This window comes from Stomoxys calcitrans, chromosome 2 (assembly GCF_963082655.1).
Source record: "Stomoxys calcitrans chromosome 2, idStoCalc2.1, whole genome shotgun sequence".
Lineage (NCBI taxonomy): Eukaryota > Metazoa > Arthropoda > Insecta > Diptera > Muscidae > Stomoxys > Stomoxys calcitrans.
In genome coordinates this window covers 3,373,386-3,385,411 of record NC_081553.1, presented here as the reverse complement: position 1 = coordinate 3,385,411, position 12,026 = coordinate 3,373,386, and the positions used below count along the sequence as shown (strand labels likewise).

At 38.0% G+C, this 12,026-nt stretch overlaps 1 protein-coding gene across 12 annotated transcripts in view; it reads right to left on the bottom strand.

Annotated features, from left to right (window-relative positions):
• Window positions 1-12,026, bottom strand: part of LOC106083762 (fasciclin-1) — a 108,680-nt gene extending 96,654 nt beyond the window's left edge. For 6 of the 12 annotated variants that reach the window (XM_059362003.1, XM_059362005.1, XM_059362004.1 and 3 more), the window contains exons 1-2: window positions 11,847-12,017; window positions 8,207-8,761 (exon numbers count right to left, since the gene is read on the bottom strand). In XM_059362003.1, the coding sequence (XP_059217986.1) occupies window positions 8,207-8,380 (174 nt within the window). In that variant the 5' untranslated portion in view covers window positions 8,381-8,761; window positions 11,847-12,017. Of the gene's footprint in view, window positions 1-8,206; window positions 8,762-10,605; window positions 10,626-11,574; window positions 11,786-11,846 lie in introns of those variants that run through there. The other 6 variants (XM_059361996.1, XM_059361999.1, XM_059361994.1 and 3 more) reach the window with 6 other exon arrangements.

Genomic DNA, 12,026 nt, shown 5'->3' with positions numbered 1-12,026 from the left:
CCCCAGCTGTACTCTAGGATTACGTTTTCCAAGAAACATCCTTATCCATATCAAGTTTCATATATCTCAAATTCGGGCTAACAACAATCGCATCAAGAATTTTTTTCGAAACTTTTAATAACTTAATGACTGACTTTTAAAATTCTGGACGAGTACTGGTGGATTAATGGAGGGATGTGTTACCACAAAAACGTATGTGCGCATACCATGCTTAGTAGTGAAAAAAGTGAACACGAAAATATTTTCAAACATAGTATCGATTTCCAAAAGAATAAATAGTTTAACTTCGGGCGAAATTCTTTCCTTCCGAATGGTGTTTCATGAATATCAGTTTCAGGCGATTGATATCTCAAATACCAGCACCAACACTTAACACGCTTAGAGGGAGAGAGGGCCGGACAATGAAGAATATTCGTCCATGTGGCCACTTTGGCGGTGGGTCACTTAGTATTGGCCATTATTTTCTAGCTTATCAGTTGACTGTGTTTTTGTTTTTGTTTTCTTTTTTTTTTTTGTAGAGAAGAACACCATGTCTGTCCTTTGTTAAAAGGTTTCGATTTCGTCAACAAAGAACGGCAGAAACAAAAAAAAAACAGTGCCATAGAAAAGAATGGAGGCAACAACAAGAACGAAATGGCGATGACATGAAAGAATGAAATCTCTATTAACATGAGAGATTATGGTCTGTTATAGTTTTGTCGCTGTTCTCCTCCTTTGCCTTCTATTCAATTCAGGTGGAATTTCGAAATAATTTCTGGTCTAGTCTCGTCAACATCTTGGTATGGTTGTCTATTCTTCTGCTCTGCAATCACTGCATTTCCATTCATCTATCCCTATTCTTGTTCGTAACAATAAGAAGAGCAACACAACGAGAACGCCGACATAATTCCATAGTGGTATGGTCTTGGTAATCGAATACTTTTAAGACCTAAATCCAACAAAAAGTCACTTCTTCTTCATGGGCTCCTCATTCATACGCAGAGCAGATTTTTGTTACCATTTTTTTCGTCCGTTAGGTCTACGTTTGTACCCCAGCAACTGTGTGTGTCGGTTTGTCAGTCTTTCCGTCCATCATTGTCATGTAAGGTTGGAAAATAGTGTCCTTTTTTCATGGAATTCATCTATGCTGGGTTCGGCTTGAAAAGCGATTGCCACTGGGAGGAATGTTGAACCCAAGAATTTTGCTTGTCATATCAAAAACGAAATATCAGATTTGGTCAAAGCTTATTTGGCTGTCAACAAATCTCGACAACACTTGTGTGTATTTGTGTGCCAATCATCATGTCCTCCCCAATCTGACCTTTGTTGAATCATCCACCCCACCTCCCCCACTTGGTGATGTTGTCACCGGCAGCTAGCTGCTTTCGTTTGAATTGCCTGTTCTTGTTTCTTTGTCACGAAATCTAGGCGACATTCATCGACATTTAATTTGAATTTGTGGTTTGGCACTTTTGGTATTATCGATCCCGAAAAAATCCTTTATTGGAACAATATAAACGATTATTAAAATCCTTGGAATATTTTTCCTTTGCTCGTACAAAAGGAACAAAGAAAAGGGTGCAGACAGCAACTGATTGTGACAAACGCAGACCTAATATCATGTTCATGGACTATGCATTGAAATACAGACAGTGCCATAAATTTCCTAATCTTGATGGAATGCCACATGTTTAGGCTCCATCGAATTAAAAAAGAGCGTTTACACAAACCATACAAAGAAGTTTCAATTCTTTTCATTTCCATCATTTTGGAAAATCAAAAACTATTATTTTTTACACTTACGACTTTAAGATGTTTTCGATATGATGCCAGAAAATGGTTCTTTTCATCCCTGATCAGACGAACATACATATCATGTATTAACTAATCCCCATCGAGTAAACAAAATTTATTGGTCAATTCATTGATTTGAAGTAGGAAGTGTTTGTTGTGGTTCAACACGGTTGGAGACCGTGCGGGGGTTTAGCAATTTAGTGGCGGGACTGAGACATATATCTTATCTTGCTCAACAGTCCACCTCACTTGCATGTAGCTAACAGTGGAGGCTCTGGTGAAAGATATTCAGGCCAGTTCCGATTTCACGGAATTAATTCGCGCAAAATGATTATCCGGTTTTCGTACGATTTTCATTTTATTTACTTTACATTGCGTTGGCAATATTTAAACAGCTGTAGCAGAAATGCGTCAAATGTTTTACCTGATTGCATGCGCCATACGTATATTTGTGTCAATTAATGTTTGTCTGCTTTAGTAGAAACGAAATTATACTAGATTATCAATATTTGCTCTTATTTGGTTTTGGAATCGTTTGATGATAGATTGCAAAGTGAATAACCTTTTTTGCCACATCAACATTTGTTATTCTGACAGACACAATTCGGTGCACTCGCGCTTTTAGTAAAAATGCAAATTTGCCCGTGTCCATTCCATTAAGGCGAACAGGGGCAAACTTCTCACATATCAATGCGTGCTGTCCGATTCAAGTCTAAGCCCAATAACAAGGGGCCCCCTCCATGTAGCCGAGTGGGCTACATCGTGGGCTCGGAGGCTATCCAGAATTTCAAACAGTCCGCCTCGCATCTCGACCTCACCATCCTCGACCCCAAGGCCTTGAGCCCCGCCATACTGTCCACAGAAATACTGAGTTTCGAGGGCGGTAGGCCCCTTGCCAGAATTTCTCTTGCGACTACTGCAATGGCACAGACCTCTGCCCGAAAGACAGTGACACCGCTCGTCCGGCAGTCCCAGAGACATACTGATATTGAGTGCATCATAGTAGACCCCTAATCCAGTCCCTGACTCCATATTGTAGCCATCTGTTTAAGGTCTTATCCTCCTCAAGTACACCATCGCCCTCCATTCGTCCCTCTCAGGAAAACGAATCGCGAATGCCCTCATTCTAGTCGGCACTGGTACCAGATAGTCGGAGATTCTTCTCAGTCTACCCTCCGTAGCCTATATCTTAATTTTTTTTTTTACCGGAGCGAATTGGTTTCTAAACAGAAAACCGCTCAGCTTCGGAAGTACACAATATTACTAACGATAGCCCAAGCTATGCTATGAAACATCTACCAGTGGCGTATTATCTGTGAAAAAATCCAACTTTGCTAACGCAAATCAATGTGAAATATTGCATGATATGCTCACAATAATGCTTACCGCATAACTTAGAAGCACATGCCGCTGCTGCTTTTTGGGTCATACAAAGTTTCAATGAATGTTGGGAAACATACCGACGTAAAATCTGTAACAAATGTTGACTGCATTGACGTATTTTGCGCATGAAAATATAAACACCAATACTTTTTGTCCATTAGAAAGAGGACTGCCAAGCGGTTACCCAATAAACACAGGGTCATTAAAAATGTGAATTATGCAAATGATTTTCTGTCAGGTGTTAATAATAGCTTTTTTCGGTCCTAAGGGTGTCCCTTTTCGAATCTTTCAACATCCTTCAAAGAAAGAAAATCGACTTCCGTTATGAACTTAACTTTCAGAGGATTAAAAAGAGACCAACAGGCGAATATCGTTACAATTGTTATCCTCATGTGTAATTAAAAGCAGCCATGGACTTGATTTGTAGCAGACTTTTAATTTATGCCGCCAAAAAAGTTTCAACATATATTAAGATATGTATCAAATCGAAAGCAAATGGAATGTACAAAGAAATATTTTTTGGTTATGGTTGTGTCAATAAAAACATTGGGTTGTAACGATAGCATAATCCTGAATTGACACCGCTGCGGACTTCTTATATACCCGCCAACATAGAATAGGGGTATACTAATCTAGTGTCATTCCGTTTGTAACACCTCGAAAATATTGATATGCTTAAGTCTTGATGTTCTAAGTCGATCTAGCCACGTCCATCCGCCGTCCCTCAGTCTGTGCGCTCGAACGCGTAGAGCTACATAATCGAAATTTTGCACAGATACATGGGGAAACAATTAAAGGTGGTCTCATTTGTACAACAACCACAACTCATGTGGTGCAATTCGCCATCTTACCATCAATCTGATCGACGTTTCGCCAACACAGCTCAAGATATTTGTGTGCTTGTGTGCATACATGAGCAGAGAATATGCGAGAAAGAATATAACAACAAAGAGATCCAAAACAAAAATCTGACATCTTAATACCGTCAAACCTGGCCGGCTGTTAACAGCTGCTCGCGTGAGACCACCTTATTAAATCCGCCTTGGCACAGATAATTCTTATTGACGGCCTGGTGAGTGCATATGGGCCATTTTGGTTTAGCCACTACATAGCTCCCACATAAACTAGTCCTTCCATTTGTCTTCTTAAATTCCTAGAAGCCGCAATTATTACCCGATTGTAAGTAATGTAGATTACGATTTCCAACATTCATTGTAAGTATGCTCCTATTTTGTGGAAAGTGTTATCACATAACTTCCATATAAACGAATTTTTCGATTTGACTTGTGGATCTCGTACAAACCGAAATTTTCCCCATAGTCTGGAGCTCAATTCTGTTTCTATGAAAAAACACAATGAAATGTTTTTACATTGTCATCGAGTTTCTGAGCATTTATTAATACAAAAATGGAAATATTTTTTTTTTTCATTTCATGATGAATTGAGCCCCTGGTTTGTTATGTGATTCTCTTTCAATTTTCCTCTCAAATCAAGTTATTATAGCGTAAACAAAAGGTCCTAATTAATTATTTGTTGTAAGAAATCTCATAATGAAAATGAAACTATAATGCAGTGATAATAAGCAGTTTTTTTTGGGGGGGGAAAGTGAAGTAAGTATTGCCCATATCGGTCTATAACCTGATATAGCTGACATGTGAAACGATCTACCGATTAGTCTACGTCTCCCAGGTGGTGGGTATTTTACTAAATACTTAATTTCCCATGAACATTCCACTAAGGAACAGGGGATACTTCTCTCATATCAATGAGTGCAGTCCGATTAATGTTTAAAACTTAATGATAACGGGCCTCCTTTTTTATGCCGAATCCGAACGGAGTGCCGCATAACGATTCCTAGTCGTCTAAGACTTTCTATAGTTTTGTTGAAGAAGTAAGCTGTAGGTATTGTACTGGTACATTAAAATGAACATCCAACTGTCGAGTGGTGAAAACAGTAAGCGGTTTAGATATTGAATTAAGCAATACAATACCGATCTCTCTATTTTAAATGAGGAGATCGGAGAGATCAGATTGTAGCCAATTTCGTAAGGGTGAATCCAATCAGCGCACCAGGAATACCGAATCTCTCTATTTTAAATGGGGAGATCAGATTGTAGCCTATTTGGTATGGTTGAATGCAATCAGTGCACCAGGAATTTTTTGCATACTTTACTTGAAGTTACGAACGGGATGCTAGATATCATATCTAGACAGCTTAACCCATTAATGCATGTAGTTCCCTAGCAAACATTTATTCGGAATTTTTGTTCATTTCAGAATTAAATATTGAAATTTTCCCAGATTGTGTAGGTTGGTCTGGAAGCAACAACAGGCTATATAATTAGTTGATTTCTGAAGCGGGGCGAACGCTCCCCCTTAACCTAACAGCAGAGCCAAAAAATATGGGAAATGAATTCGGGAAAAGAGTGTGAAAATGATATTAAAAATTTGGTCCAAGTACCTACGGAGCCATCTCAGATCTAAATTCGAGCGATCCGGACAATGTGGGACTCAAATGAAAGGTATTCGGGAGTTGAATATGTATTTAAAATTGGGTTCAAGTTGCAGGAAATTCTTCATTGCCGGAAAGCATTTAATGCTTTCGATGCCCCAGATATTCTTTTGAATACGAGAGGTTCAAAGGGTTCTTGTGGATCTTGACGTAAATAAATCACCGGGCCAGAATGGTATATAAACACTTGTACAGTCTGGGTGTTCTTCAACGTTTACTCGTCCATTAATGTTCTCCCAGCGTATTGGAAGGTTGCGAACGTTCAGCCGATCCCCAAGAGGGGCGAGGCGAACAATCCTGCGAATTGCCGACCAATTGCGATATGATTTGTGCATTTCAAGGTTATGGAGAGCATGGTTAAACACCATCTTGTGAGTTATGAGGAGTCTAACGATATTCTTAGCGACCGGCAGTATAGGTTCCGCAGAAATCGCTCCATGACCTGATGACATTTCTGACATGGACAATGACTTCTTATTACATGGGTAATGACTTTGTTCGATTAATATCGAGGTTTCTTCGAAATCGAACTATACGAGTTGTTATAGATGAGTTCTCATCCATTGAATACAAGTTGACCGCTGGTATACCACAAGGCTCTGTCCTTTCTCCCTCTCTTTTCTTATTTTCATTGACTATCTTTTGGGTCAGACTTCCAATCAGATCCACTCATTTGAGAATGACAGCAATCTCTGTCATTCATTTGATTTCGACCATAGGCCGACTCTTCAAGAAATTGAAGACAGGAGAGGGATTATGAATGATATGCATGGACTTGCTGGCAAGTGTTTTTTGTCACACTAACGATTCACTGAACCTTTAAGATCGTCATTATCTATCGGCGGAATTGTTGTTGAGCAACCAGATGCTCTTGATGTTCTAGCAATGAGGATACACAATGTGATGTCCGTTGGTCAAAATATATATTCGAAGTTTCGAAAGAAGCATTCAAGTGCTTGGGCTTTCTTAAGCGGTCCAAAAGGTATTTCACTTCATTTGATATTGTAAATATTTATACACCTGCTTCAGGCTTAAGATAGAATATAGCTCCCATGTATATGCGGGGCCTCCAAAGTCTTCCAGCGGATGGGCGATGGTGTTAATCGGCGATAGTAGGATGTTCAACTCAATTGTTTCGCTTGAGCACCGTCGGAATGTGGGCATCGTGATGCTGTTTTTCGATATTATCATTCGACATTATCAACACGAATGTGGAATGGACTTCCCCGCTAATATCTTTCCCACTACTAACTAACCTCCAGAAACTTAAAATAAATGTGAATAAACACTACCTCCTCAAAGTTATTTGAGTTTACAATACAAAGTTATATAAAAATTTGAGCCAATTCCCGGGGTTCGCACCATTCATACCAACACCAAAGTTATGCTCCAAACGAAGGTATTTGAGAGTTATATACGAATATAAACTATTTTCAAATTTGGACCATGTCAAAAGTGGACTGCAAACACTTAAGGGTGTAGCGAAGCAAACCGGGCCAACTAATAATACATAAGAATGCGAAGTTTACTTTTTATTTATTAAGAAACCGAAAGCTTCTTACATGCAAAGTTTCAAGGCGATTGGTCTAAAATGGGTTAAGGCTATGGTCCCATATCAGGCTCCTTCATTTAAGAGAAAAGACATTTGTAAATCGCAACCAGCCCCATAGGTATAATAATAACAAACAAATACAGTATAATAATAACAAAGAATAAGAACTGGGTCCTTCAAGGGCTAATGAAGTCAATCAAGGGATCTGTATAATGTTATGGACCGGTTCGGACATGAGGTCAAAATCTAAGCAAAAACGCATAGGAGTCTAAAACCCAAATAATGATCTATATGGTAATAATCTAAAGCTAGACCGATTTAGGGAAAATTTAAACGGACCAGCAATATACACTCTATGGAGAGTTAACACAACATTTCTGGCTGTTGCAAAGGGAATGACTAACATATTTAGTGTACACCTTGCAACGGTAGAGATTATATAGAAATACAATATATTAACAGTAGAAGTAAAGCAAAAACCATTTAAAACACTTTAATATTTTGACAGGATACACTAAATAAGGCTGCAGAAAGCGATCAGCTGACATACAATTTTATGAATTCTTGACATTGAGCTGGTCCTCTTGTTCCTTTTTTACATTCATTATTTGTTTAAGTTTTCTCTTATTTATATAATTTTTTTATTTTATTATTTTTCATATATTTTTTTTAGAAAAAACAAAACAAATATGGTAAATTTCTAAAAATGTTACATATAAAAAATGTTCATAATTAAAATTTATTTTAAATTTTAATTAAATATGGATGTCTTTTTAAAATTGTATTTGATAGATTTTACGCTTATTTTACAGTTTTTCTTAGCATTAAATTGAAAACATGAAAGAAAAAAATGTACATTGTTACAAAAAATTAAAATATATCGTCATATCATTCGTAGGTTTGACTTGAACTTAATGTGGATCCAGTTGAGACTTTTCTTATTTTTATTTTCCATTGACTTTTTTTTTTTTTGAGTTTAGACTTACCTGTGACAAATCGGTGTCCTCGCTTAGCTTCTCCAGTATTGACGACGACGCCAATTGTGGCACCAGCAAAAGCAAACCGCATAAAACAAACATGCTTTGTAATTTCAATGGTGCACCACCAATGCCGCCACCTCCACCTCTATCGCCACTGCCACCACGGCTAGGAGCGAACATTGTTAGCGGACGAGGATGAGGAAGGACGAAAACTCCTGTAGCACCACCGCAGCCAAGAACGCTGGCGACACGTTAGACTCGATACCAGCACCGACAGCTACAGTGTCGACGACAAGAACGACAGACGAACACGCACAAGAGTAAGTTGATTGAAATTTTGCTGGTTGCTGGTTTGCTTGGCGGACCGTTGTCCTTTTTTGCAGTTCTTGGTTATTTTTATTTTCTCTGTGAGTGTTTGGCCTCCCTCGTTAGGTCTGGTCCGCGTGACGACGTTGTTTCTTTTATAGATATTTGTTTTTTTTTCAAAAAGTAGGGGGTATCGAGTTTTGTTTTTTTTTTTGCTCTTCCTTTTTCAGTTTCGGGAGTTTTTATATCGCTATTCTTTTGAGTTGAGTAATGATAAAATGCAAAAAAACAAAAGGATATTAAATTCCGTGGTCTTTGATCCTTTGTTGGCGAAGGACTGTAGTTATTAATGCAGCTAGTGCTTGGGGAACAAGTTTTAGTTTTTTTGAAAATGAGATCTGAAAGTCTGTAAAATGCATAACAAAATGGAATTGTGGAGCCGAGCAGAGAAGAACAGAGGTCGCTGGCTTCAGTTCATTCATTTTGTGTACTTTTATTATATAAGCTTTGAATATGGTATGAGAATTAGTGCTAGGGGGACAAGATGGTGGTGGTGGATGACGATAACTCGTCTACCCCCAGTTGTTCAACAGTGGTCAACACCTATACACCAACGGCATCAACGACATCAACTTATGACTTTAATTGCCTCTGTGTCAAATGGGGCTGCTATTTTCAATTTGTTTTTTGTGCAAATTCTTTTGCTTTTCATTTGACATTTTTCGTGTTTTTGGCCTCTTGGAATAAGGCACTGGGCCACATGGTACATACACACCTACCACAACGTAGTAGTGGTGGACGTAGTATTCAGGGCCATGTCAAGACACCCCAGATTTGTTTTTTAGTTCGAAAGCGAAAAAATAAAGGAAAACTGGTGGAAAGCAAAATAGAAAGAAAACACTTTGAAAATCGATTGAATTAAATACGTTAGGTGGTGAAACGGACGTACGAATATAACAACATCAATTTTGGCCACCTTTGGACTCGAAAATAAAATCACTTTTTTTGTGTTATTTTCCAACGAGAAATCCCTTCTAAGGTTTCACCTCTCTTTTGTGCCCAGGGGGAGAGAGGGGCGACTCTTCATCTGTCCTTTGTGCAAAATTTCGTTATGGCTTTCTTTTTTTATTAATTTTTTTTTGTTAACGTTAACTTTGTCCTGGCTCGTTTTGCTCTCAGAGCCTTTACTTTTTCAAGGATTCGTGTTTCTCTTCTGTTTCATGCATGAGTGTTATGTCACTTTTGCCTCAGACACACATACAAACAAAAGAAACGACACTACACATACAGCCTCTTGCACGCTCTCACTCGGCCACACAAAGAGGCACCAAGGCACAATGCTACTATACGACACGGAAATACTTTTCAAAGGCGAAGGATTAGGGGATCCTCTGTCACGTCGCGTAGGGCAATATTTGAAACAGCACCCTCACCTTCCCCTCCATTTCCACCTCCCTTTATTTCCAAGGTGTCGTTGCCGTCGTTACGGCCCTACTTTGCTGAATTTTGAGACTGACTGAGTCACGCTGAGTAATTAGGTAGAAAAGTTTTCAATTTTAGTCTGAAGTTTTTTTGGGAAAAAGAAATTCCCTACAACAAAACGAAAAACAACATTTAAGAGAAAAAACATTAGCTGCAGTTGTTGTTAGTTTCGAGTAGAATTAGACAACGGTTAATTTTGTTCCTTTTTTTTTGAAAAATGTGGCAAAATGAAAACATACTCTCTATGTATGTCCCCCGCTGGCGGATAATAAAAAGCAACCTCCTGTTTGCATTGAGTTTAAACAGCTAGCCACTGAGCGAGACAAAGTTTTAACTGCCAAAAGGCCTCAGAAATATCTGCGGTAAGAGTAAGTCTCCACTATTGAAACCCAGGCATTCAATCTCACAGGCGGCAGATATGCTTTCTTTACCCCAAGGTGATCTCCACCACACATTTTTTTATTAAGTTAGCTGCAACTAAGGTCCCCTATCGATTGATTGCTTTACCATAACGCATCCTAGCGATATTTGCGTGTCGAGTTCGTTATCATGCGGCCTGCATGTTACAGCAATGATGAAAGTTATCATTAAGGTTTGCCATTTCATTATGAACCAACCTGAAGCCAATGAACAGAGTTTGCCGCAGAGCGTCTCCAAAAAAGGTGTTCATATTCTACCAAGGATTCGAATTTAGGCGATAATGATTTTTAGCATTTTGCGAAAACGTTTGTGCAATTTTTTTTAAAACAAAACCTATCTTTAAAAAGTCGATTAAAGAGATTTTCAATTCAAAAGGTAAAAAATGCGTTAGCATGTCAATCGAAAAGACTACTTCACAGATTTATTTGATTCCTATGACATTTGCGTTTAGCACAAAAATAGTTGGGACAAAGGGCAATAATAAAAATGTATAAGATACAGTTCAAGTATAGCTTCTATTAGACAAATGGCAAGGCACCCAAAATGATTATGATTGAAGTCTTTGGCATCATAAGCACCTGGTGCTCTACGAGTATTATGTTTGAAGTCCATTTCTTATGTTTTGCCATTGAACTACACTGCTCTAAAAGCTATCAAAGAAATCACAGCAGCAGGTCTAAAAGAGGTCAATTGTCAAAACTAACAGACAGAATTGTGTTAGTGGGAATTTATTGTGCAAGCAGAGCTCAAAATATCAACCCTGTAGGGGGGTGTTGCAACAGAAAGTAAACATAAAAGGCCTACTTCGACATGGTCATCGATAATGAGCCTATGGAGATATTACAAAAGTTCACCAACACCAAAAAAAAGGGGTGGTCCAAAAGCGCTTTTAAAAAAGGCTAATTAGATTTCTTCTTTTAAATTTCAAAGTTGTAGTTTGTAATTTCACACAAATTGCAGCAATAAAAATGTATGGAGTGTCATATTTACAATCAGTAAATATTTTTCGCTCTCTTCGCCCTCTTTGCCATCAAGGTATACCTAAATAAGATATTTTTAATCTTTTCTTCCTGATTTAAAATATTAAAAAAAAATTGTATATTTAAATACAATATTTTTTGCAAGAAAAGAGGAGCAACCGTACACAGAGGCACGGAAAAAATTACAAAGCTTTGACAACGAAGAAATTATGCAATTCGTTTTCTCAGCTGCTGCAGAGCTGAAGGAGGATATGTGAAAAAAGCTCGTTTGTTTTGCTGCCTTCAAATTAATTCGATTAACACTTTTTCACTTGAGCACTTTTCGTCATTCTTGGAAAAATCTATAATTTTTTATTTGTTTTTTCTTTTTGTTTCGTGCTTTATTATCCTTTTTTTCCAATCAATTAATTTAAATGGACATTTTATTAGAGTTAACCACACAGAAGTAATTTTCATACGCGCACACACAGAAGCTCAACTCTCATGCACACACTTCAGGAGAGTTTTTTCTATTATTGTTGTTGTCCAATAAAGCCTCAAATAGGATTCCTCAATTCTACACTTGGAGATTTTCTTGTTACATTATTAAGCAGAATAAGAACAATACCGACACAACCGACGTTTCACAAGCAACTGAA